At 44.4% G+C, this 26,302-nt stretch overlaps 5 protein-coding genes across 5 annotated transcripts; 3 read left to right on the forward strand and 2 right to left on the reverse strand.

Annotated features, from left to right (window-relative positions):
• Positions 1-1,853: 1,853 nt before the first annotated feature.
• On the reverse strand, positions 1,854-2,380 carry AOL_s00079g316 (uncharacterized protein; the record flags this gene model as incomplete). Its single annotated transcript, XM_011124191.1, has 2 exons — positions 1,854-2,257; positions 2,332-2,380. 2 exons carry the CDS (start codon positions 2,378-2,380, stop codon positions 1,854-1,856), a joined length of 453 nt encoding a protein of 150 aa, XP_011122493.1.
• A 1,159-nt stretch (positions 2,381-3,539) lies between these two features.
• On the forward strand, positions 3,540-9,677 carry AOL_s00079g317 (uncharacterized protein; the record flags this gene model as incomplete). Its single annotated transcript, XM_011124192.1, has 8 exons — positions 3,540-3,746; positions 3,827-4,079; positions 4,154-4,474; positions 4,533-4,694; positions 4,781-6,415; positions 6,494-6,577; positions 6,682-9,450; positions 9,535-9,677. 8 exons carry the CDS (start codon positions 3,540-3,542, stop codon positions 9,675-9,677), a joined length of 5,574 nt encoding a protein of 1,857 aa, XP_011122494.1.
• Positions 9,678-12,090: 2,413 nt separating this feature from the next.
• Positions 12,091-13,551, reverse strand: AOL_s00079g318 (uncharacterized protein; the record flags this gene model as incomplete). Its single annotated transcript, XM_011124193.1, has 4 exons — positions 12,091-12,534; positions 12,621-12,837; positions 12,899-12,980; positions 13,080-13,551. The coding sequence occupies 4 exons, from the start codon at positions 13,549-13,551 to the stop codon at positions 12,091-12,093; spliced, it is 1,215 nt and encodes a 404-aa protein (XP_011122495.1).
• Positions 13,552-16,424: 2,873 nt separating this feature from the next.
• Positions 16,425-18,827, forward strand: AOL_s00079g319 (uncharacterized protein; the record flags this gene model as incomplete). Its single annotated transcript, XM_011124194.1, has 3 exons — positions 16,425-17,376; positions 17,439-17,625; positions 17,684-18,827. The coding sequence occupies 3 exons, from the start codon at positions 16,425-16,427 to the stop codon at positions 18,825-18,827; spliced, it is 2,283 nt and encodes a 760-aa protein (XP_011122496.1).
• Positions 18,828-24,619: 5,792 nt separating this feature from the next.
• On the forward strand, positions 24,620-25,597 carry AOL_s00079g320 (uncharacterized protein; the record flags this gene model as incomplete). The annotated part of the gene is made up of 1 exon (XM_011124195.1): positions 24,620-25,597. One exon carries the CDS (start codon positions 24,620-24,622, stop codon positions 25,595-25,597), a length of 978 nt encoding a protein of 325 aa, XP_011122497.1.
• Positions 25,598-26,302: the final 705 nt, after the last annotated feature.

Consider the following 26,302-nt stretch of genomic DNA (forward strand, 5'->3'; position numbering starts at 1 on the left):
TCGATGGAAGTTTCTTTTGTGCGAGTTATGCTTGTGGGTGAGGCTGCCAGACCGCTATTTGCATTCGAGCTTGAAGGGACCATAGTGACAATGATCGAGGATTGAGGTATAACTGATGATTCATTTGTAACCGTAGTCTTACTATATATACTAGTAGACGGTGTAACAGTTACGATAGTAACTAAATGATTTCTTCGTCTACTCCGCGTTTAATATTTGTCCTAAGTTAGCGCTTGAACTCATGTATTCTTACTGAGACTTTAAGAACGAACATCTTTATAGAGCCTATACGCGCTCCGGTACCCTTAACCTTAGCAACTTGACGCTTTTGAAACAGGCTCCTCTTTGGGTTATGCATCTTCCTGCAATAAAATACAAAACCGTGAATTTGAAGAGGCCGAATATAATAGATTCGTAGGTCTAGAAGCTCTATCGAACACGCCTGTGTGTGATGGCGGATACAGCTCATAGAATGGCCTTAGCCTAGATGATAATTATAAGCCGTTTTTACTTAAGTAAATTCGAGGGGTCAAGGTATATTTAAGTCTCGAGGCTATCTATTTGTAAAATTTCTGCCCCTTCTTGACGAATTCCACCTAGCCTCGACCTTCTCCTAATATAATAGCATTTTCTTCTTACTAGATTTCGTAGCTAGAGGGATAATGGTCCTCATTTACTAAGGGAAATTCCGCACCTAACTCCTATTGGGTGCATCTACAAACCGTGTTCGAGCGTTCGAGCTCGACCTCTCCATCATGATTGCTCGTTGTTTAGAGACGCTCATCATTCCTTGTAATGATTTTCCAATAAAATCCTAGAAAATTACCCGACACATCTCCAAAAACTTAGTTAGCCTGACTCGATATACTTTTACGTGCAGCTTGTGCCGTTTTACATTCCTGGTCCCCCATTCTCCCACATGGTTTTGTCCTAAAATGGGTATCACAAACACTCTTATGCAGGGGCTCTGTTCCTTCAGCAACACTTCATTGGACCGACATCGATCGCATTAATCTTGGTTGTGTAACATATGTTAACATAATTTACCCCAGCAAACAAAAACAGATGCCGCGAAAGAAAGAAGCCTTTATAATCTCAGAATCCAGAGTTCGAATCATTTGGAGGCGAAAGAGAGCAGCCTCGGATCGACCTACAACCGCGGAGAAAAAGCAATGGCGTGTTGCGTATTAGCATATATCTTTGAGCTTACGATTCGATTCTATTCGTTGAGATACTGGTATTGGTATACGATATAGGTCTAGAGTTGTAAACCTACAACCCCGTTTGGATATACACGGGGATCTAAGGCTTGTCGTGGACACATGTGATGAAAAATATGAGGTAATCTTAGGATACAATATTCTGGCGGTCGGAGGCACTTTTAAATTTTTACTACAGAGCGCGCCGGATGGATATTATGTTAGAGAGAAAAAGTAGTTCTGCTTAAGCTTGAGGAGATATCGATTTTTCTGCCTTGGGGCCTAAGCTTTAGACTTGAAAGAAGTATTCCCATATATGCCATAGCCTAGAAATTCAAATTAAAAGATCTTGTATAGCTTAAACTCGCCGTGTGGTCGCTTAGAACCTTTTATGTCCATTATAGAAGAACGAGCTACATTATTTCAACAGTCTATTGGGGACGGCGACGTAGCTAATTTAAACGTTTGTCGTTGTAGGAGGGTACGGGGTGTACCCCCAGGCTAGGTTTTACCAATAGAATACAGGAGAGTAAAAATTCCCATAACGTTATATACCAGCGCATGCAGACGGAACATTCATGGCCATGGCCGCCGATGAATATATTTCTATGAGACCGGTATGATTCGATTTGGGCGAGTGTGCGAAACCATCTATTAACTACTAGGCGCCAGGGTATTTGGTTCGGTCCCATAGTCTAACTTCCCCTTGGCCTGGTGCTCGAGCTCCATAATAGATGTAGTATCGTCCATAACCTCGACCCTCCTCGCCCCATATGAGTTCTGTTCCGGGTCTATAGCCACGCCATTATCGTCAAGCTTCTCGCCCGGCCCGTTCGGCCCAAGGCCACCCTCCAAACCTTGCCTCTCACGGTCCCTTCTCTCTCGTCTTTTACGTATCCATTCTCTAAACTCCACGCCTTTCCTGATAGCAAAGTTGTCAAATCTCTGTTGGATACCGGTGACATTGAGAAATAGTTGAAAGATGATGTATACGACTAGGAGCCTGGCGAGCTCTCCGAACAGTATTTCCGACTTGGGCGGGCTGTCGACATCGGTGCCTGACAGGTACGACCGGGTGATCTTAGTGAATGATTGAGACCAATACGTATCAAACAAGAAGGTGTATAGTTACCAGTATCGCTCTTAGAACTATATCCTGGGTCTTTATCCAGTCCGCTCATTTTTTCTTTCTTTCTATATTTATTGTCGAAGCGCAAGCGCAAGCAAGGCTAGAAGTTCTTGCGGTAGGAACGAAAACCCCCGCCGACCGACCGATGTTCGTCTTTTTATAAAACTGAGAGGATTTCAGCCTATATTAGCGTCTCTATGTCCTTTCATGGTGCATATCAAGTTGGATCCACTGCATTTTTCTGCCGCTTTGCGCAGCATACCATGGAGTAGATTTGGTGTGTGTGTGCACGTGTGTACGTCGACACTTTTAGGCATCGAAAGTTAAATAGAGCCACTGTGGCGCCATACTTTGAGCTCTGGGCATACCGCGCCACATTATTGCGCTGCTGAATATGAGAGAGCTGATAATTATATAAACATTTGCATCCAGATACTCAAATCCGCCCTATGGGCTATATTGAATAAATATAAATTCCATACAGTTCCTCTGTCACCCCGACAGCCGATCCTCTAGTGGGCGGCATTGCATTGGCCATTGTACTAGTAGACAGGCCGCCAGCTGTTAGATGGGTACATTTGCAAGCTATTTAGTTTAAGTTAAGCGACGATTTTGTTCCAGCCTAAGCATGGGACCTATGTAGACTGCCCGCCCATTTCCTCCTTGGAAATGCTGATGCTGGGCTATAGTAATTATGTGTGTACCTCGTGTGAAATTATTGTAGGAGGTATTAACACTCCGCCGCTTTGGGCTGCTCCATAGAACATTCGTTTCTGAAAACTTCAAAACGGATAGAGGGAGGGGCATGATATAAGGCTGCAAGCCAAGCTAGGCGGGGCTGAGCTGTAGCATGTAGCTTGTGTGTAGAGTAAGCGGGGCTCAGGATCCGATTCAGTTATTGATCTCATTCCTTATCTTTCGCAACAATCGGCTGCAAATACCCAAATCACGATCGAAAGAATAATAGATATTAACTAGAAGTATGGAAACAGTAAGGAAAGATATCGAGGCTACTCAAAATCAAGCTGTTGGAGAGCTAGAAAATGACGAAAAAATCGATTCGAACCCTTCTTTTGACCCGCACCAGTATTCCAAAGGTCCTTTGAAAGAGGAATTCCCTTGAAAAATCAGAATGTTGGAGGGAAGGACGCAAGCGCTTTACAAATCGGCTCACTGATGGCAAGGAGCCCGACAAAGCCTTGATTGTAGAAATGAACAGGTTTTTCGATAAAACCCGCACGCTGCAGAAAACTATCGACCGCTGTGAAGAAATACAAGCGAATGCCGAAAAACGTTCTGATTCTGTAGGAAACTTGGTTGACGTTTTAAGCTCCTTTAAAACCATTGGCGATAATGTATTATCAAACGCACCAGACACTATTGGTGCCGTTTGGTTCGCAATCGGATTCGTTATAAAGGTAGGATAGGACTCTAGAATTACATTATTTTACTAAATGAATAGAAGCAGATCTAGTACTTACACTCCGCCTCACGACAGATTGTTGCAGATCATGGCGAGACTTGTCGGATTGTTGCCGATGTTTATAACCAAGTCTCTAAGATTGCGATAGCATCTCTTCTATATGAGGAGAGGTGTTCTCGCCTGGAATCGAGGGGTACTGGAGATGGCAACCTTGCCGCTCTGGAGAAAATAATTGTAGACAACATTGCAGCTCTCATCTGTGAAATCCTCGAGTTCTTCTGGAATACACAGCGATGGGCGGTCAAACTTCAATCTACTTCCACTGAACGTAGGTGTCTAAGAATTCAAAATCCAAATTTCCTTCAACAATACGAAGGTTGCTTATCGGAGTTCTTACTGTAGCCGGAAAGGACGATGAGCCACTCGAGCCAAAGTTGACTCGCGCCCCCACAATGCGCGTGGAGTCGGAGACGAAAGCTAAAACTAAAGGTTTGGGACACGCTATTGGGCAAAGTGTGAAAACTGCTGGTAAAAAGGCGGGCGGGGTTCTAAAAGATTCAGTTAGGACTGGAATAGACGCTGTCAAGAGCGGGAGAGACAAGATTATAGAAGCCCTGACGGGCGAGTTAAAGGAGAAGGCACAGAATATCCTCCTGCTATACGACGCCCTCCACGCTGACGGTTCAGTACACTTTGAGCAAACGGTTTGGGATAGCATGCAAAGTAAGTCGCATGAACCAATAATTTTTAATGCTCCCATCCCTAACATAATCATATATAGATATGGGTGAGGATGGTAAGAATCCGGGTGTATCTGCTCTCACCTTGTATCCCATGAACCTGATCACCGAGTTGAAACTAATACTTGTTCATTCTATGCTAGTACGAAATCATTTGAAAGATTTCAAAACAGGATTAAATAATAGTCTCCAATCTCTCGAAGGTTCGTCAACCGCTAGGCTAATGCAACCATAACCCCCGGTCTTGAGTTCTAATGCGCAGTTGAACTTCGTTTCAACTCACCTACAGATTCCATGAAAAGATTTGAAGAGAAGCAAGATATTGGCCTTGAGAACGACGTGAATATTCTGAAGGGAGTTCAGGATGTCCAGGAAGGCATCAAGATCTTACAAGATGCAAAAAAACCACAGATTTTTGAACGGTATATCAGCTGTTTTCGAAGATCCGAAGCTCATGAAAATTTGATCCAGACACTACGTACGAAAAAGGACCAGGATGGGGCAGCGAATGATCGCTCTTGGCTTCTTAAGCAAGAGGTATACAAAAATTGGAAGTCATGTTCTCCCAAATCGAGCAAGATAATATGCCTGAAAGCTGAGAGGGGACACGGAAAGACGATGACTTTACTTTCTGTGACAAGCGACCTAGAAACTTACAGCGACCTTAAACCAGACTCAACATTTGTGCTACGCTTCTTCTTTAAGTTAGGAGATAACGAGCTTCAGTCCATACTTCGAGCGTTTGAGAGCCTCTTGAGGCAGCTCCTGAGAAAATTTTCAGATGGTGAAGCCTCACAGACGCAATATGATGAAAAATTGGAACGAATATGTAAGGTTTTAGAGGAGAATGGCATCGAAAAGATCTACCAGGAAACTCAAAACATTACAATCAAAAATGACGCAGCAGTCTCCGAAGAGAACAAGAATCTGATGTTGATTGGTAAAATGATTTCACAGATATCTACAGAACTAAACCTTCGATTATACATTGTTCTAGATGCGCTAGATGAATGTCATGATTTGAAAGTCTCTAACATAGCTCGTTGTCTCAAAGATCTGGCCTACTCGGAAGCATCGAATATCTGGGTTATCGTCTCTACGAGGACCAGTTCTCAAAGCAAGACAGGTATCGAAGAAGAACTTCAGCAAAATGGTGTCGCCCTCGATCGATCTATTTTTCAACAAAACAGCCCTTCCGCGGACATTGTGACACTTTCAAACAAAGAAAACACCGAGGAACTTCAGAGATTTTTGGAACTTAAGCTCCGAGATTTAGTCAGTCGTCGAGTTAGAAACTCGACAAACGTTCCAAACATTGCTGAACCAGGGGCTGGTAATTTTACTAGCTCGGGGACAGTTAATGAAGTTATGGATAACATGGTTGCAAGTCTAGCCAAAGACATCAATAAAATCGTTCATGGCGACTTTTCATACGCAAATATGCTCATTGCAAATCTTCAGGAGCCATCTAAAAGAACCCTCAAGGCTAGAATCAAGGAACTTGAGGGTAGAGGCTTAGAGGATATGTACAAGAGAAACCTCGATGTTCTTAGTCCTGGGAAGCGTAGTCTGATTCTATTTGCTCTAAAATGGGTGGTGTGGAGTGTATCTGATATCACCGCCATCGAAATAGCAGAACATTACAAGGAAGTATATCACGAGACAGAGGAGCCGGATGGTAACTTTATACAACCTGATTACGATCCTAGCGATGACCCTGAAATCAGAGAGATAATTTCTCATCTTCGAACTGCCGGCCATGATTTCTTCAGCTTTAGCGGCGATAACGACCCCGTGACGGCGCATGCATCAGTTGGGGAATGGATACAGAAAGGTTCCAGTCGGCCCGTCAATCTGGTAGGCTCAGAAGCTTGTATTGTCAAGTCTGTAGGGGGGCGTCTAGTTTTCGAGATTGCGGTACCATGTAAGCTAGCTCCCACCAACTAACTAGTAATATCAGGCGGTTTTTTGATAATTCATGAATTCATACTTACCAATTCAGCGGAGAGTATTCCGAAGGACCATAATGAACTCTCGGAATTGATGAGTGAAGAGGCATCACACCTATCAATAGCCTCTGACATTTGTAAGAACCCAGCACCCCCCCCGGGTTTCTTTTCCTTCTCCTTATTTGAATGTCGTAATTACTAGGGGATGACAGACTCGGTTGACCGTTTTTTGTGAAAATAGTACGCGCTCTAACCAGCAAGAGTTTCCATGCTCGACACATGCCTTGGAACCCACCAAAAGAATCTGCAGAGAGATATTGGAATAAAATGTTTCCAGAATTGCAAGAGATTAAAGATTCTATAAAAGATGATAACCAGCCTAAGGGGAACCAAGGGGGCCATGGAGGCGAAAGTTCCAAGCGGCGAAGGTATGAAATACGCCATTGGCATGACCATATAAAGGCTTTGCAACAACACCAACGCGGCGATATCTTCGAGGAAGTCAAGAACTCGAAATGGGGTTCTCTAAGATCTTTACTCGAAAAGTTCATGAAACCGGATAGTTGGTGCCGTTGGTGCGTTCAGAGAAACCTATTTGACGGGCTTGGGAAGATGTCATATCTACCAAATTTCTATCAGGGGCCGATTCACGTAGCTTCCCAGTTCGGTCTTCGATTCCTTATTGCATGTATTGTTCATATTTATACTTCAAAAAAAGCAGAAGACCATCGAAACAACCCATACGAAAAAGTGGGCCCCGGACAATCTACTACGGAATCGGTTGGCGAGGGTAATGGGATTCTTGATCAGTGTGATGGTTTCGGGCTTACACCCTTGGTCCTGGCGATAAAGGACCCAAAGACCGTGGAATGTCTATTGAACGCTGGGGCAAAAGCTGACAAAATATATCACGTTATTACCGTACATACAAGCCCGGACGGTACCGATATGGCCCCGGTGGGTATCGATACGGCCCCGGCGGGCCCGGGATCCACTCCCCTAGAAACTGCGCTAGGGCTCGCTAGGCGCGCGGAGGCCACGGGCCACGTGCACATGGAGTCACTCGAAACAGTGCAGCTTCTGCTCAAATATGGGGCTAAAGATCGAATATCAGCTGTCCTGGAAGATAGTATTCCTTGGGCTATGGCGGAGGGTGAGGACTCAACGAAAGAAATAGTTACAGAACTTCAAAAGAAATATTCCGAAATTACTGCGACCGTTCTCAAAATCCACGACAATGAAAATGAGCCACTGGATATAGATGTGAAGACTCTATATTTATTTGCAATGATGGCGATAGCTGGGTTTCCTACTCAAGCGCAAGCGATCTGGGATCGTGCAGAATACCTCCTTAATCTGGGAGAAAACGTTGCCGGAATTCAGGACGCAAATGCTCTAACTCCGCTTCATATTCTTGTGCGAGCTGTCTATGACCATCCAGACTATGCAGAAACTTTCATCCCTTTGATCGAGCAGTTGGTGAAAAGAGGTGCCGATCCACTTGTGTCTTTTACTGGTTCAAAACGGGATATTCATTTTGGAAATCCCGTCCTTCTAGCGGTGCAGGCACGGAACTCGAAACTCATCGACATATTTCTCCGACAAGGAGAGGGTGCCTTCCTAAAGAAAAGTTTATCAGGGGCTTGCGTAATGCATTATTTCTTTAGGGGAGAACACAAAGCTATGTCCGAGGAGGATAGGGAGATATTCCAACTCCTTGCCAACATATCCCCAAGGTCAGAAGCACTAACCACGAATGAAGCCTATATTGACTCAAGCCCGAGACCTGTGGAAAGCTATCCGAATCGTAATGATACGACAAAAGTGCCGTATTTCATCAATGCTGAAGACAATGATAGCCGCGAACCTCTTTCTTGGGCTGTTCAATATTGCGATAAGGATGGCGTCAATCTTCTCCTCCAGAACGGGGCGGACGTAAATGACGGCGATGAACAGGGACGTACAGCGCTATACTACCTTGCCCAAAGTCCAGCAAATTTTACAGATAGTATTGCCATCCTTCAGGACCTTCATAAATTTGGAGCGGATATGAGAATTTCAACCATAAGACAAGTAACAGTGTTCGCCGAAGCAGTCTACAGGCAACCTCCGCCAGTACTTCGTGAGTTCATCAGGATACTGCCCCGGATTGGCCACGGCCAAAAGGTAGAATCAGGTTACCCACATTGTGCGCAGGAGCCTGGGGGGGTCGATAAAGATTATTTATTACAAGCTGACGATGAAGGAAGAAACTTCTTGCATTGTGCAGCAGATCGGAAGGATAGGGACAAAGTGGATATATCAGATATCTTGGAAGAGCTGATTCAGTCTCTCGCAGAAGATGTTCAAAAGAAGCTACTCTCCCAAGAAACCTCCAGCCGAGATACTCCACTCACCCTGGCCGCACACCAATTGAATTTTCCTCTTATCAATATGCTCCTGAAGTACTCGTCAGCAGAGGAACAGACACTGATAGAGCCACAGGGCTCCGGGAAAAAATCACCTTTACAAGCTATCGCAGAGAATCTTAGAAAATTAGACTACAAGATTTCCCGAGCGAACAATGATGAGGAAACTAAGGGTAAAGAAGAAAGCCTCGAGCCGAGCTCCACGAATCCTCAAAACAAAAATGAAGCCGAAAAACCCTCAGGAAAATGCTTGAACCGAATCGATTACGAAAGTACAATGATCGCTCTATTGTCAATGAGCAACAGTAACACAGAAGACAACTCAACTCTCATCCGTCTAAGGGGATTCGCCATTCAAATGTCATGGTTTCAATTCCTTCAAGAGCTTGAGGCGCGAACTGGAATCACTTTGGAAACTTTGGATGAGCATGGGTGGAACGCTTTTCATATTGCAAGATATCACGGGATAGATTCATCATTGATTGGAGGTGCTCCAGGAGCAGAACCAGGGAACTCACCGCCAGGTCCCATGAAGCTACAAACCAATTCCCTGGGTGTTGCGGATATAAGCCAAGATGGCCTTGAAATTACATCGTTATCAGGTAGACATCAATTGCTCCTATCATATTTTACTTGCAGTATATGATCTTATGGTTTATTGTCTAATGCGTGTTGATATCTGGTAGAAGAGGCATTGGTTGTGGAGGCAGATCACCCGATAAATCTTTTTTCTGGGAGATATTACTTTGAAGTACAAGTGAAAACTATTACCCAGTCGACGGGTGACCGTGACAGCTTGTATGTTTTCTCAGATTCCAGCCGAAACTGACTGGCATCGCCCAAAATATTAAACGAATATTGAAAAATTGCTAATGTTGGTCTCATAGGTTCGGGTTTCGATATCCATGGTCAATTGGAATTATATCACTGTATGAGGTATTTGGCTTACGGAACAGCAAGGGTACAATTGGAAGACACTTTCGGCAGGAGTGGCTTGGAGATGTTGGACTTGTCTATTATAAAGAAGATCCCTCGAATTCAGCGTCAGCAGTAGCAGGATTGCCTAGATGGGGCCAAGACCATATCAAAAATATGGACACTGTGGGCTTCGGAATTGATCGTGAAACAGACTCTGTCTTCTTCACAAAGAACGGGGAACCTGTGGGAATCTTGAACGCTCATCTTGAAGGCCGGTGTATTCCTGCTTTTTCGGTGCCTCGAAAATGTTCGGCCAGAATTAATTTTGGGGGAGAGAGTTTTCGATATGTGGGGTGGGAAGGTAACATTGAAGATATTGAGGCGTCGGTAAAAAAAACAGGTTATATGACGGTAAGAAATTCAGGTTATATGACGGAATATTAGGAAAGGTACGACAGCTATAGCCCTATGTCGTGATCGTCTCCAGACATTACAAAGGGAAGCATGTATATATAGCCCACTACACACTATTCTCCCTGAAGCCTATGTTCTTTACGCGAGGTATTTTTTAAATCTTTAAATTTTCTCAACCCTTATATAATTATGACTTGTCCGTCACTACGTATGGTTTCATGTAGATTTTTCACAATACTATATATACCCTTCAAGTATTGCGACTCCTCTTTTTTTTGGGTAGGGCTAGGTATATATATACAAGACAAACAAAATCGGTAATTTGATTTTCTATTGCAATAATTGAAGGCTAGGACGAGGGTATACTAGCTAAATATTCGAGTTATTTGTAGTTATTCTCGAGATAACCGGCCCGAGAGCTCAATTATTAATTCCCCCATCAGTTGTGTCCTTAATTAAATTCAATACACTACATGATATTATTTTTAAACGTAAATAGTTCAAATGGCTCAAAATACACAGGTCGGCTCCTGCGGACCACGTAGCTGTATGCACCCAACCTTATCAACTCCGAACGAATACCTGTTTTCCCACCAAACCCCCAAGGATCGTCTCACAGGCGAAACCGTCAACCTCAGAAAAGGGGAAACAATAAAGTCGTCGGGACTAGTTACCGAGGAGGATGAAGTCGGGCAAGATCATTCGCCTGTACGCAGCGATAGTACATGTAAATTGGGTACTATACGGTGCTTAATCAATTCTAAAATTTGTTTTTCGAGTAGACCCCTGAGCTAGAAACTGACATGCGCATGCTGAAAAAGTTCAATATCTAGCAGGCGACCTACTTCCTGCATTGGAGGCCCTTGACATTATTAGATACCTGAAAATATTCGTACAGATCGCCTTGGTGAGTTTGCAAGCAAGAACAGGCTCACGGGGCTGGGAATAAATTACAATTTAGACTTAATATGAAGAACATGACCCAAGGTCGGCGTCCGGAAGCGAGAATAACTCAAAGTCTACTGTTTCGATAAACCACAACTGTCTTAAATTTAGTTCACTGTTGCTGGGCTACATACCTCTATTTACCAGTAAATCATTTATAAATTTACTTCCCCATTTGATTTAAATAGTCAGGACCTTTGACCTAATTAGCTGAACTTAAGCAAAAAGGTTTTATATAAGGCACAGCTGGTTTGAAGGGGCAGCCAATCTTCAAGAAATAGACCATGAAAGAACAAGGAAACTCTGTAGGACGTCGACGTGAGGTTAGAACGACAAGTTGCGAATTTCGACTTTCAACTCATGGTGTTGTAGCGTTGGATATTTTCGATCGGCGACGGTACAGGCAATCAATAAAAAAGGTGGGCTAGTTACGTTACAAGACTTACCTACAAAATTTCAAACTGGTTGCGAGACTGTCAAAACTCAGTTCAGTCTCGTAATAAAGCTCCAGTGGCCATATATATATCAGAGGGCTTACGAGTTCCAGTTTAAAAGTTTAATAGATCTCGAAGTTCTATATTATAAACTGTTAGCTACTATATTATATAGCGCTATTGTCGACTCCAGCCAAGCTCGTCAATCGTCTGACGTTCTCACTATAGCTATACCACAACACACAATATCTAACAGTCACCTTATTAAAACTACTGAAGTACTTACATATCAATCCTATTCATGCAGTTGTTGCTAACTTTCAAAGGGTGATTTAGATCCACAAGCGCGGGTATGTTTGCAATTTCTTTGCCTCATGTTCCTCATTCCGTCGTGTAATTTGTGTATATACATGTATCAGCTTTGAAAGAGATTTCAGCAGGTTGCAATTGCCCCACATTACATGGCGAAAGTTAAGCCTCTCTCTTAAGATCTTGCGGGAAGGTTTATCAAGACCTCCTAGATCCTCCAAATTAATTGGCTTTATGTCCAAGCTTCCCTTCTTCAGCCTCGAGGGCATTAGTACCAGCTCCAGCATCAGCAGGCTGAGCAGCACGTTTGCTTGATGAATGTCCAAGTCTCTTTTCTTCAGCCTCGAGGGCATGAGTACCAGCTCCAGCGTCAGCAGGCTGAGCAGCACGTTTCCTCATTTTCTCTTCCTTTTCAATAGCCCGTGTACCAGCCATAGAGACAGCACGTCTCATAGCTCGTGTTTCAACCGCAGACACCGCACGTCTCTTGTTTTTATAATAACTGTTTTCCTTGTAGTTACTTTGTCCAACATCGTATCCGGGGTTGCCCTTGGGGGGTTCTGGTTCCACCTTTGGCTCAACCTTGACTGGAACAGGTGCGGGCTTAGGGGCCTCTTGTGGGTACATGACTTGGAATGGCACGCAAGCTCCGAACGGTCCATTGGGCTACATAGTTATAAAATTATACGTTAGTGATGAAGTAATAAGAAGAGCCTCAACCAAAAGCGGCAAGGCTTTATATGTAGACGTACAGCGTAGTTCTCGCAGCGCAGCATGCACACATTCTGGAACCCTTTGGAATATTGACCGGCACACTTGATGCCCGCTGGGAGGTTGACTCTGATGATTGATTGTTGGTTGTTCCACCATGGACCAATGCTGGCTTTTCCATGCTCTCCAGGGGGCTGTCTGACAGGATAAACCCAGTCGGTAAAGTGCTGCCCAGTACCGGTCTCATCGATTCGGCATCTAAGGGAAATATTAGGATTGAGTATATGTCAAGACTAGGATGTACCAAAGAATAGCTTACCTGAAAGGACCTGCACCGTCATCGTTCACTTGATAAGTTGCGATCTCGACCCATCCTCCCGGAGTGGCCAATGCCATTCTACCTAAATCGCCAAAGTTAGAAACATTGCTTTGGTATCAACACCACGGAAGCGTAATCACGATATCAAGTCGGATAGACCAAAGAGGAGGGAAAAACTTACCCTCAGTTATCTCCTTTAGTACCGCCTGTTTTGTTTGAATATAAGCATTCCCATGAACGGGTGCCATAAAAACATGATAGTTTCGATGTTTCCAGAGCTCTCCCCATTTATCCCCGGGAAGGAGAGATGGTGGTGCAGCCAACCCAGGATTGACTGAATAGGCGTAATCATAAACCGTTTGCAGACTTGCGCCACAGCCTTGACTCATCCACTGGCGAGGTTTCCCTGCGTGGGGGCTTGGCCACCAGGCTGGGACAACTGGAGTACTGAAAGCGATGACGTCCCATTGACCAGGCCATTGGTTAGGTCCGTGATTCTTTGCTGCGTAATAGTAAAGGTGACCGAGGGCACCACCGCCTACTTTGTGGTTGTAGCTACCCCACGACTGCAAGAAACGAACGTGGGCGGATACCTGCGAAACGCTGGCCAAGATAGCGACAGCGCTCGCAGCAGAGATCTGGAAATTAACCATGGTAGAAGAGAAATAAATAAATCAATGAAAGTGAGGTTTGGTGCCGTCGGGGCTGTAAATAGTTGGATTAACAAACAAATGCCTGAGGAAGCGACGACCGTGACCGATGATGATAGAGGAAAAAAAAGAGAGGTGAAATAAGATGGTTTATCATGGCCGTTTAAATAGTTTGGGGGGGTTGAAATTGGAGGTACTCCATGATCATCCAGACAGTGAAAAAGTCTATAGACCAAGCTAGTATATTCGACGGACCATTGATGATGATGCCTAGGCGTATACGCAAAAGCAATCTACAAAGCCATATGTCTTTTTCTTAGCGAAGATATCATGGGAATCTCCAAATTAGGATTGACCAGCCGTTGAACTCCAAAAACTACCACAGATGGGAGATTCTACACGGACTCAATGGAAAGCTAAAATTTAAAAGGATTCAACTTTTGCATCTGCTGCATGTTAGGCTGTCAAAAGCAGCTGCGCAGTGTGATTTTGTGATACGTTGAAGTCGATACCTAGCGTACCTTAGTATGCCTTCTTGATAAGATCGATCGCCTCTCTATACTTTATACATTTATGCTTAGTACTATTCGATCTATTTCCAAGACCAGGGTCGGTTAGCCTCGCATCCATGGGGCGTTGGGGACACCTATTTACCCTTACATTTATATGGACATGTAATGTCCAAGCGCGGTCCGTGAGCCGGTCGCATCACCGCTTTATTTCCTTTCTTCTTCCTCTCCTTTTTGGATGCTATTTTCGAGGCTCCCAGTAGTGCCATTGTCGCGCATATGCATTGCATTATCGTTGTTAGGTATGCAAACCTCAAATGGCCACCAGGCTGTTGGTGCTCGAGACGATCGCTAGGAAATAAGGTAACCGAAGCAGGGCTCGACTCGACAAATTCGTAGGCTTCACATATACGCGGTCTCGTGGGTATATAATGATATGGCGAAAGAATAACCTTATTGTTTTTTTTGTTTTTTTTTAAGCTTTTTAAGCTTGTTCCAACCGGGAGGCTATCTTTGCCCTGAAAACGGGATCGCATCCGCTAGCGTTTATTTTGATTCGTAACCCAAACGAAGGATTATCGATATCAAGATTACAACTGTCTAAATGCCCAGTGTTCGGATGGATATACTAAATAACGTTAACCGGGCGAGGAGACGAGAAGGCTTTAAGGAGCCTTGAAGCTTAATAATAACAATAGTGCAATACGAGACTAACAATAGTGATAGGATAGCAATGATACAATATCGATAGAGCGGGGTCGAGGAATATTAATAGCTCGATCGGCTGGGGGGAGAAATATAATAAGCGATGGTGATATCTTACGCTTGTAAGGACAGCACCCGTCGCGTCGATGATACCAGCGACTTAATCAATTAAGAAAGTACTTGCCAAATAGGTAATTAAGACAGTGACATGAACAATATATGCAATAGCAAATGGTTAGAAAGAATTTTAATAAATTCAAATACACAAATATAATATCAATAGAGCCAGCCCGGAAGCTTAATCTCTGAAATTAATGCCCGGTATTGATTCCAATTCTCTGGTTGAATATTCGAATTCATTGATTCGATTCTCACTTGCCTGGTCGGATCAAATATACATTATACGCCGCTAGCACTGCACTGAAAGTTAACTGCACACTCGCATGGTCGGATCTAGAAGTTTACCGAATATACATATACATACATACTTAATTACATACCTCGATAAAGATATCGATAACGATGTATTAGCGTCTTTTATCAAATTGCATAGTTAAAGTTAATTATAACAGCCGGGTTCCTTACTATAATATCTAATACAAGCTAGGCTAGAACGATTTAAGCAATGTCGCTGGCCTATATATAATCCTCCAGCAGAGCTACTATATCCTACGGCTAGGCCTGCCCCCAATCAATAAGCTCATAAGTAAGTATATTTATAATATCTATGAGGTCTCCAAAAAATTTATATCGAATCTATAGCTAGCTGCAATGCCCTGAATTCGAACTGTGCACGTGCTCAGAACTATTCATTTAAGTACTTTAATTAAGGACGACACACATATATATACTCGACTACTGAAGCTTATAAGCATTCTGGCAAATATGGGAGCACGGGAGAGGAGAGAAGCCACCCCACTCTCAAGATCAGACTTTCTGTCGTCGGGCCTTAGAAAGGTGTCCGTAAGGCTCATGTTTGAATGCCGGCCTCCCATTCGCCAATATATACCTAGGTATGTACTGCCATCCTGGTCTTTCTGACTTCGCCATACATATGTACACTTTCCGTCAGTCGAAATATTATTTCGTCTTGTCTTTTCGATGTAGGTGAATTAAATATAACGCAAAGAGAGGGGAAAATCTAGCTAAGGAAAATAGCTCCCCCACAGTGCGCTGCAGTATAGGTCTACATGTATAAGTATGTATACAGTGTCTCTGTCTTGCGGCGCCGAAGTGGGCTCAAAGGCATACGACACCCTGCTGGCTCGTGACACTCAAATCGACTATTCAAGACCGGAAATTTGACATCCCGCTGGCCATCTTCAGAAAGAAAATGAATACTAGAAAAGGATGATTCCCATTCTCACCGTTTTTTAAGACAGATTCAGCCTCTTTTCTTTGCTGCCGGTGCAGTTAATGCCATTTTGTATTCAAACTGATTAAAAAGGCCCGCCAAAAAGCTAGCCGACGCGGCATCTCCTAACAAAACGCCATCCTGCACACCACAGAAACAGAAACCCCGTCCGACAAACATCGGAGGAAGACCCTTTCAACCTCTTCCTCTCTCCTTCCCCCCCCTTCGCTCGACTAACCATCGGTCCGGACCGTACCCGTCGCCACTGACGACGAACACGACCACAGGAACAGTCGACGGCCGGTGTCATGGATAGCTTCGTAGGCTTCCCGCCTGAATCCGGTGCCGGTGCCGATTCCTTGCTCGCTTTTGCCGACGATGACCCGGATGGCGGAACACACCCTCCAAGATGGTCCTCATTCATCGGTATCATCATTTCAATCGTCGGAAACATTGTCATCTCATTCGCCCTCAATATCCAGAAATATGCGCATATTAGGCTTGCAAGGGCAAAGTCATTACGATTACAAGAGAGAAAGAAATACAAACGTCGAAGAAGAAGAAGGAGAAAGCTCCTAGCTGCGAACAAGGGTGTTGCCAATGGCAGGAATGGAGCTAGCACCGAGACTGATGGATTGCTACACCCCCCTGAAAGCAATGGCTCACCGAATGGACTCGAAAACGGTGATGAAGAAGATTTAGAAGGCAGTTGGATATCTACTGATACCTACGATAGTCCCGAAGGTGAAGATGGAAGAGGGAGAGCTCTGATGGAGGACGAAGAAGACCGATATCTTCTCGAATCACCGGAACGGTCTCCATCAAAAAATGGTGGGGTGGGGGGTGCACCACCTTATCTGAGATCGAAATGGTGGTGGACTGGGATTATCCTAATGACCATTGGAGAGTGTGGTAACTTTCTGGCCTATGGTTTTGCGCCAGCTTCGATTGTGTCTCCACTCGGGGTCGTGGCTTTGATCTCCAATTGCTTGATCGCACCTCTGATGCTTAAGGAACCTTTCAGAAGGAGAGACTTGCTAGGAGTCGTCATTGCCATCTTCGGTGTCGCAGTTGTGGTTTCCAGCTCGCAGCCAAAGGAAGAGAAACTCACCCCGGGCCAGATATGGTGGGAGATTAGCCAGACCCCATTCGAGGTCTATTTTACCATCACTTGCACATTAATAGTGGTTTTACTCTATCTCAGTGGCAAACACGGCTCCAGGTTCATTCTTATCGATTTGGGCCTGGTCGGATTGTTCGGTAAGGCAACTTTGGTATCACACATCATGGAAAATGCATACCTGCTAACAAATTCAATCAAGGTGGCTACACGGCATTGGCGACGAAGGGTGTCTCGTCTCTTCTTTCGAGCTCTCTCTATAAGATTGTTACTTACCCGGTTTTCTATCTCCTCGTCATCATACTCGTCTCCACCGCCGTTTTACAAATCAAATATTTGAGCAGGTCCCTCCAGCGGTTCGACTCCACTCAAGTTATACCTACTCAATTGTGTGTACACCTCAATAACATCATTTTTATACATATGAGCTAACTAGTCCTTTTTTAGCGTCCTTTTCAACATCTTCACTGTTACCGGATCAGCAATCCTCTACCGTGACTTTGAGAAAGCCGACGCCGCAAGGTTCATTAGGTTCCTAATTGGATGCTTCCTGAACTTCGCCGGTGTTTACCTGATATCAAGCAAACGTGAGCGTAACTACGAATCCGACTACGATTCTACAATCTCCGAGACCGAAGACGAACACCACTTCGACCCTGACAACCCGATCATGCGGGTCTCTTCTATCGACAATACCCCATACTCAGACCATCCACGTACGTCCCTTCAACCCGGGGCGCCGTCCACCCGACGGGACTCATCAATCCGCTCCACAAACTCTTTCCGTCGCACTCAAATCCCAGCCCAGCTTCACTCCCCCCCAAATGAAGCATCCCCTCTTTTACCACCTGCCAAAAATCCCCTTGATGACCTCCATACCCCTCTAACCCCAACCGTATCGCGTAGCCCTTCCCGCCGCCGCCCCGCACCGATCTCCACAACACCGGTCGCCACGCCACCATCGGCGAGCACCAACCCTAACCGCTCTTCCCTCTCGCTTCTAACCCCCGGCCCGCTATTTGTGGGTTACCAACTCCAAGCCGTCGTCGCAGATACTCTGAAGCGCGGTGTCGATCACATACTCGAAGAAGATCTTATCTCACCCCACCAAATTGCCACAGCCACAAACCAATCCGGATCCCTCCGTGATAAGAAAGTTAGAAAGGTCAAAAGCGTAGGAGCAAGTCTTGGCGGTTGGCTACGTGGTGAATCACAGACCATCTTGCCTACTTCCTCGACGTCCAAGAACCGGAGAAAACGAGCAGGGACTATGGATTCCACTTCTGATCTTAATACGAGACAGTCGATACGGAGCCGACTTAGTCGCTCTGGAAGTGGGGCTTCGGCGAGCGTGAGCGGGCCGAGTAGTAGTTCGAATAACGGTGTGAATCGATACAGTCAATATTCAGATGACTCTGTGATGGCGGATCCGGCGAGGAGGAGGACGATCGCCTTTGGAGAAGGGGCAGCAGATGAAGAAAGAAGGAGCGGTATAAGGAGACCCAGTCCTGGTGTTGTGGAGACGGTACTGGAGGGTGGGGATGCACCGTTGCCAGATCCAAGAACCACATCAAGGGGAGATGAGAGGTGACATTGATAGCTGGATACCGGAGTGCATAATTCATGTTTTCGTCGCTTCCTTCATCTAACGACTGAGTAACTTTCTGTTTATTTGTTGGGTACTAGGTTTGGGTTCATTTTCCTGCCGTTCGAGGTTTAGCATGTTTTTTTTTACCATTTCCTTGCATCTCCGTTTTATTTTTTTTATTTTTTATTTTCATTTATTTTTCGCTCTGGCATATTTTAGAGACAGGTACGCGAATTCTTTTGTAATATTATATTGCTAATAGCTTTGATCTATTTTTCAACTGACATCATTGTTTTGTTTTTCTTGTCTCGCCGGGTTTTCATACTATGCATGCTACCCACAATTCATTACGTTATCATCGCGATTACCATGCCCGTTCTATGTCAGAGTCGCGAGACCATGCGGTTCCTTCAAAAATTCAGAATCATTGCAGCTCAGCACGAGGAAAAAAACTTAATCTCATATTAATATTGCAGACTCCAGTTTTGTTGGTCTAAAAGCTTTATTGCAAGGTCTTCCATGCCACCAATGTGTTACTAGCATCTCATGGGAAATGACCACTGACGATAATTTAAATCTATTGCAATATATTGGCTTATACATTGCTCATTGAAACTAGCCTTCTCACTCATGGACCTCAATAGCTAGCTGGAAAGGCATTGGAAGAGTGCGGTATAGAATGGATGTGAGGGTAGGTTGGTATATATATATTCATCATCGATTAACCGTTCGATCGTAGGCCTTCGTCCAGTACCGAATATAATCTAATAGCTGTTCACCATCAGCCATGCATGAGCGCTCAAATATTTGGCCATATTTAAAAATTTTAGAACAGTATATACTCAGAATAGAATCCAGTTGTCTTTTAAAATAGCGTGGGTTCTCATCGATTACCAGCTTCCCGGACGGGTGGAATCAATAGATACGCGCGTGAACGACTGACTAGATTTGATAGTAAATGTTTTTTTTTTTTTTAGTTTTTTTTTGACTAAGGGAAAGGAATTGTCACGAAATATAATTATCTTAATTCAAGAATTTTATGTTCACAATGCATGCATAACTGGGAACGAGATCTAGACCACTCATAACTATCTTAATTCAAGATTCTTATACCGGCCCTACAAGCCTCATAGTATACCCAGCCACACCCAAAGAAAATCTTTGGGTGGCAATAAATTGACACTTACATGTCACAATAAAATAAAATAAAAACACAATGTAATACCAGAAAAAATTATTAAAAAATACTATATATCGTCCTTCTGACTGGTTTTGTACGCTATACTCCGGGGGTTTTGATATATCGATTTGGGAAATTAGTACATGGGTTGAGATGAGCTGATAGGTGGGATTGAGTGTGTGGGTGGGCGCTAGAGTGTTTTGAGTGGGAGTTGAGTGGGAAAAAAGGCCAGAAATGGAAAGATCAGGTATACTCTTTTGACGGATTTTGTACGGAATAATAAGACTTGAAGTAATGTATATGTAAATTTATTTAATTTTTGCAGACATATGTGTGTTTGCACATATATGTCATGTAAAATACAATTTGTGGCGATGGCTGACAACCTGAGGTTCATAAAGTACAAACTCAACATAGGAAGGATGATATCAATGGGTGCAACTTGAAATCGTAATTATCTCTCGTTTTTATATAAATTTATATATTCTTTTCGATTCATGAAGACTTGTGCGCTTGATGAGTGAGAGGTATACCGGTATCGGCTTTCATCAGGAACATTACTGAAAAATTCTAATATATCCGGTTCTATAACGGGTCCTCCAGCCTCAGTATACCCTCACAAAAATGTGAAAATAGCTACAGGTCTTATATATTCTTTTGCATATGATGTCATTATGGTCGTTCATTTCATATAGCGAATTACTGTTCTCTTTCAGGAGCTCAAGATACTAGATAGACTGGGTACGAGGCCATACAAGGCCAATAGTTTTAATATGCGTTGAGTGTGGTATTTTGTTGACCTGAAGACAGCCTGGCCCGGTCCCTATATATCATATTGCCTCCGCAGTGCTTAGGACTGTCATTGTAGGAAAATCAGTATACTAGTGAGCATTATAAGCACGTGAAGGCATGGCTGTAGCTAAATGTATGATTACTTTGGTACTTCGGTTTCAGTTTGTTATTAGTCTAGAGAATTTGCGATATCGATATATCACCGCTATACATAGCTTTGCAAATCTGCTTTAGCTTGTCTCCTCGTTCCCCAATCTAGATATTTATGTCTGTATACATAGATCCATAGAGCTAGAGTACTATGAGGATATGAGACAATTGAAATTGAGGGGGGGGAAAGGATGAATGTACGGAGTTCCAAGTAATCTAGATCAAGTCAACCTGTTAGCCGCCAGTCAACTTCATTCTTAAATTTTTGTATAAAATTATATAATTATATCGTGAGATATATCCCAATAGTAAATGAAACTATCATAACTAGTCAAAGGAGTCCAGCTCCTGCAATACCAATATCAATCTCGTTCTTATTAAAATGAAAACATCGACACAGCCACAAAGGATGGGCGGGTGTAATCACGGACGTATATAAATATTCAGGGGTAGACGTCGAATTCGGTATCGACTTTGTGTAACACCGAACCCAATCGACACCTAATACTTGTAGTATAAAATCCGTTTACCGGGCCGTCGAGTACATAGTTCTACTACAGAGTACTTTACTTCGCGGTATTGTGTAATTCAAAACAACAGAGACACAAGTGCATTTCTAACTTCCTCGAGGAAATAAATCACTACCTATCTACCTCCTACCTTCGAGAGTTACCTTTCGCCAAGGTTAATCCTCGTTCTCAAAAAACTCCGTTATATATAAACCATAAACATTTATTCTATAGATACGCAATCGCCATGGCCTAGAATTCGACTCACCCTCGCCACGTGAAAAAAAATAAAAAATAAACGTTGATAAAATATGTCGTGCATAAATCAGGTACGAACCGGCATTGACCATGTTATCTGAATCCAATTATTCTTTCTCAAAAAAATGTAAACAAAGGAAGATGTTAAGAGGCGTATCCACAGGAATAAGGTGCTGACGGGCGTCCGGGAAATGAAACAGAAGCGAGCATGGGGACGACGTTTCGTTCCTGCGTCATGTCGAAGCTCCTGAAGCTTCAACCTGCATAACATTTTACATTCAATCGGTGGTAAAGATGGTATCCTGTGGAGACTCTGAGCTCATCGATGCATTATCAAAAGTGTAAGCAGTGCATACTCCTGATATAATATAATATTTACGATATGTGCATATATCATTGTCAATGCCGTTCTTGAACTTGACTGTTGCAAGCGGACTTCAACACATTTCTAGACACGAACAGTCGTCGCATCTTCCCGTTTTATCAAGAAATTTCCAGATTAGGAAATCTACAACGTAAACAACAACGCGCTGCGGGATCCCTGTCCGAGAAAGGGAAAAAACGCGTACCGATTTTTTAATCCCTGCAAGTTTGATGGTGGTGTGGAGACTCATCTATAATGGAAACGGTAAACCCTTAACATGGACGAACAATCTTTTTTGGCATGTGGCAATCTTATCGTTTCTTTTTGAGAGAGGGGAAAAAAAGTGGGAGAGAGGTTTGGAGTTGAGAGATTGCAGATTGATGGTCTCGATCTTGAGAGCAAAAGTGGATATGTCATTGTTAGGTCAGCTTGCTGTTAGGCTTTACGAGATCGACGAATTTCCACAATCTCTTGATGACATGGACGCGAAAGAAAAAAAAAAAGTGGGAAAAGCGAAGGGATTCTGCAAAGTCCCTGAGTGAGGGGAAAAGGAAGGGTGTGGGAAATGAAATATTATGTCATGAGGGCATGCGCAGGAAGGCAATCGCAGTGCGGCCTCTGTTTTTCCCATCTGCGCAGTCGACGCGTCTTTTTTTGGCTTCTGTGGCCGATGGAGGGCCTGGTGACCCATATTTTAGGGTTTCTGAGGCTTTTGGGAGACGGGACACAATTCCGTCTTTTCGGTCTGGAATACCTCTCGCCGACCCGCATTTACGGTCAGGATGGGAAGAAAAAGTATACTCTGTATTGACAGATATACCAGAATTATCACAGTTGGTATATAGTTGGTTAGCTGTGCATTGCTTAGTTGGACTGTTGGCAGTTTGGAAACGAAAGTTTCAGAAAGATCATTGGAGTATTTTCGCGAATCGAAGCCTTCTCGAGAAATTTCTTCGATTGGTTCGGTCTGTTGCGCCTTTCCTGCATGCACCATCGCAGACGGGGGGTAGAGCATTATCATCAACGGTGCATATACATACCTCATCGGGACCAGAAGGCTTCGGGGTGGAGCAGTAATCTCGAGCTGAGGTTGTGCTGCAAGTCATACGTCGAGGAGCTCGGGAAAAAACTGTCTTTCCGATGCATCCTTCACAAATATAGCAGAGACATTGAGAGGAATATGCAGGATTTCGTGACTGATATCAAGCTAATCGTGCCTGTTCCAAGGAAGAAAAATATCGTACCTCGAGTCGAATGTCGCATTGCATTTGATGCAAGGTTTTTTTTTTTGACTTCATGGTAGTGCATCGTATGATATCGACAATACCCTGGCAAGGACCCTTTCCGAAGAGGTTCTCGAAGTTAGGGATCAAGACTTCACCGCAGCAGCTAGGGAAGGCTCGATTTTTGACAATCCCGTTTCCGCATTTTGTGCCTTCTAGCTTCCCCTCCCGCTAGATGTTGGCTTTATTCCGTAAATATCTGTGTATGTAGTAATAAGTGATGTCGTTATAGACGTGGGCCGGGGAGAAGAGGCTATGTCGCTATGGACAAAATCTCCCCTCAACCGCAGCGCCGTAACCAAACGTAGTGGCCAATTGACAGGTGCAGGCACCAGGGTAAAAACTTCCAAGGGTTCTGGAGTTTTTCTCTCTCTCTTTCTCTCTTGATTTCTCCTCATCTTGCACCCTTGGTCATGGGGTACCAGGAAGGGAAGAGTTCAAATTTGCGCACAGGACGAGAATAGAGAACGCCCTTGCCCAAGATGGCCACCCTTGGAAGGGAAAACAGGCCAGGTTGGTGGGGAATTGGAGCGATTCGTTCGTGAAGCGCATGCCGCCGACAGGAAAAGAAAAGAAAAGGAAAGAAAGGGCGAAATTTCCTTTTTCCCAGCAGGCGGGCGATACACAGTCGAAGGAAGTTGAGTACAGAGTAACGGTACGTAGGCTTCCCGCACTCATTAACAGGCTATCCCCCTCATCTCTTCTCTAAACATTCCCTTTAGTCCTGATCAAACCAGACCAGACCGACCAGACTAGATATCTCCGACTTCCCTCTCTGCGATAGCGAATTTGGATAATTAATTAGTGGAGGCCGCTTGGACCTGCTGCTTTGGCTGTGATTTGGCGGGAAAAGAAGACAATACGTGTTAGAAGACCGTGATTGGAAAGGCTTGTTGACATTTTGTGGGGACTTCCAACGCACACTTAACAGAACACACTTAACTTACCGCTTCCTGTCAACTCCATCAACCTCAACCTCATCATCACCAACCATCTCCATCTCCATCTCCATCAACCACCTCAGCTTCAAACTTCAAACTTGTTAATAGCCTCTTCCGACTCCCGGCTGTGATATTAATACTAAGAAGGTCTACCCAAAGAAGGTCTATAAGTGCCGTTGCTCTTCTCTCCTGCAGCCATCTCAACAGCGCCACTCCGTCTTCCGCCTGGATTCGCGTACTTCTCTCTTTCGATTAGACCGCGCCAAAGAAAAAGTACACTCACAAACGACCGCCGTTTTGTCGCCAATACAGAACACAATGTTGCTCCCGTCTGTTCTCCCTTGCGAGAACTCCTTTCGTGTCAGTCGTTCTCGGGCGGCTGCTCGATCGCAGACTCAGCGACATGCGACTTCGTTAATACCGTGCCACGCCAACATCGGACTAGGACTCTCTATCACCAATGGCGGCCCGAGATCTCTTACTCCACGCAGCGAAAGAGTCGCAAATACTACTGCTGCGCTAAATCATCTTCTATCTCTTGATAAAACACCAACTTACTCCACGAGTGCGATCACAAAATCGCGATATGGGAAATCTGCCCTTGCGACACCGACGCCCTCCCGAACACCAAGTCCTCAAACACCCTCAAAACAAATCATACATACGCGATGGACGACTCCTGCCGACGATAGCGAGGTAGAAGTTCCGACTCCCCGCGCCGCGACAGCCGGAAACACTTACACATATACAATTGTCACGCGCAATAACAAGCGAAAACGAAATTCCTCGGCTGTTGAATGCTCCACTCCCCGTCAAGGCCATCCGTTCGTGACTCCTATTCAACTTGGTACACCGACGGTCTGTCCACCAGCGCCAAAGATTGAATCTTCACTTTTCCATGGCGATTCTGATGATGAGTTGTTGGACGACCCGTTCGTTACACCAAAAAGGACCCGTATTCGCGGCCCCGTTTCCAAGCGTATCTCGACCACCCGGCGAAACTTAGGTCCCTGGAGCGAAGAAGAAGACAAGCAACTTGTCGGAATGGTCCTGGCAAAGATGCGACTATCTGAACGAGATTGGGTCGAGTGCGCCAACACGATCGGGCGAGACGGTTTAAGTGTCGACCAAAGATGGAAGGATCTCGTTGAAGCCGGTAGTGTCGGCCTGATCAACGAAAAGCGAAAGGAGGAGAAGATTAAGCGCGCTAGAATGCAGGGCAACGGAAGAGGCCGACTCGAGCCGTTGACGCTACGGCGCAGTGGCAGAGTTACCAGGGGTATCCAACGACGGTAAACGACGAAACCCACGTGTACCGACGGCAGCAAATTAACTATTTGTTGGATTTGGATATTTCTTGCACCTATATGGCTTTTTTTCCTTGTTTATGCATGCATATCTTTCCGCTTTCATCTATTTAACGGAGTTCAAGGGCGGAGTACGTGGGGGAGTTCTCACTTCGGGTTCATCTACATTGCATCGTCATATTGTTTACATTTTCCTTTTCCTTTTTCATTGAGTATTTTACCACCTACCAATCGTCATCACCCCATCCACCTCTCAACCGGCGTGAGGTTTTGAAAGCCCGCCACAATCGCCGCATCTTGTCGCGCTTTTGTTTTCTGCTTTCGATCGGTTCGCTCAATTTCCTTACCTACTCTGTAACAATATCGCTTCTCCTTTCTGCATCATTGCTTTTCGCTTTCATTGCTCTGGGGCACTTGTAAATTTATTGATACCCATATTCTTTTCTCGCGCTATTGTTTGTCTCTTCTGCTGTACCACTTAGTCGCTCACAACATCTGGAGTAGACTGATCCTTTATACCGATGTGCTGATGTTTTCTTTCTTTCTTTTGGTTCGGCCCGACTGGTTTCCTTTCGGTTGAGGATGGTTTACCATTCTTTTGATGCTGATTCGTTCTGTCTGTCTTCATCTTCTTTCGTCGCTGCTGCCGATTGCCTTGCGCCTGGATTCCGTATGTAATCTGGAGATTACATAT

This window comes from Orbilia oligospora, assembly GCF_000225545.1.
Source record: "Orbilia oligospora ATCC 24927 unplaced genomic scaffold scaffold00079, whole genome shotgun sequence".
NCBI classification, from domain to species: domain Eukaryota; kingdom Fungi; phylum Ascomycota; class Orbiliomycetes; order Orbiliales; family Orbiliaceae; genus Orbilia; species Orbilia oligospora.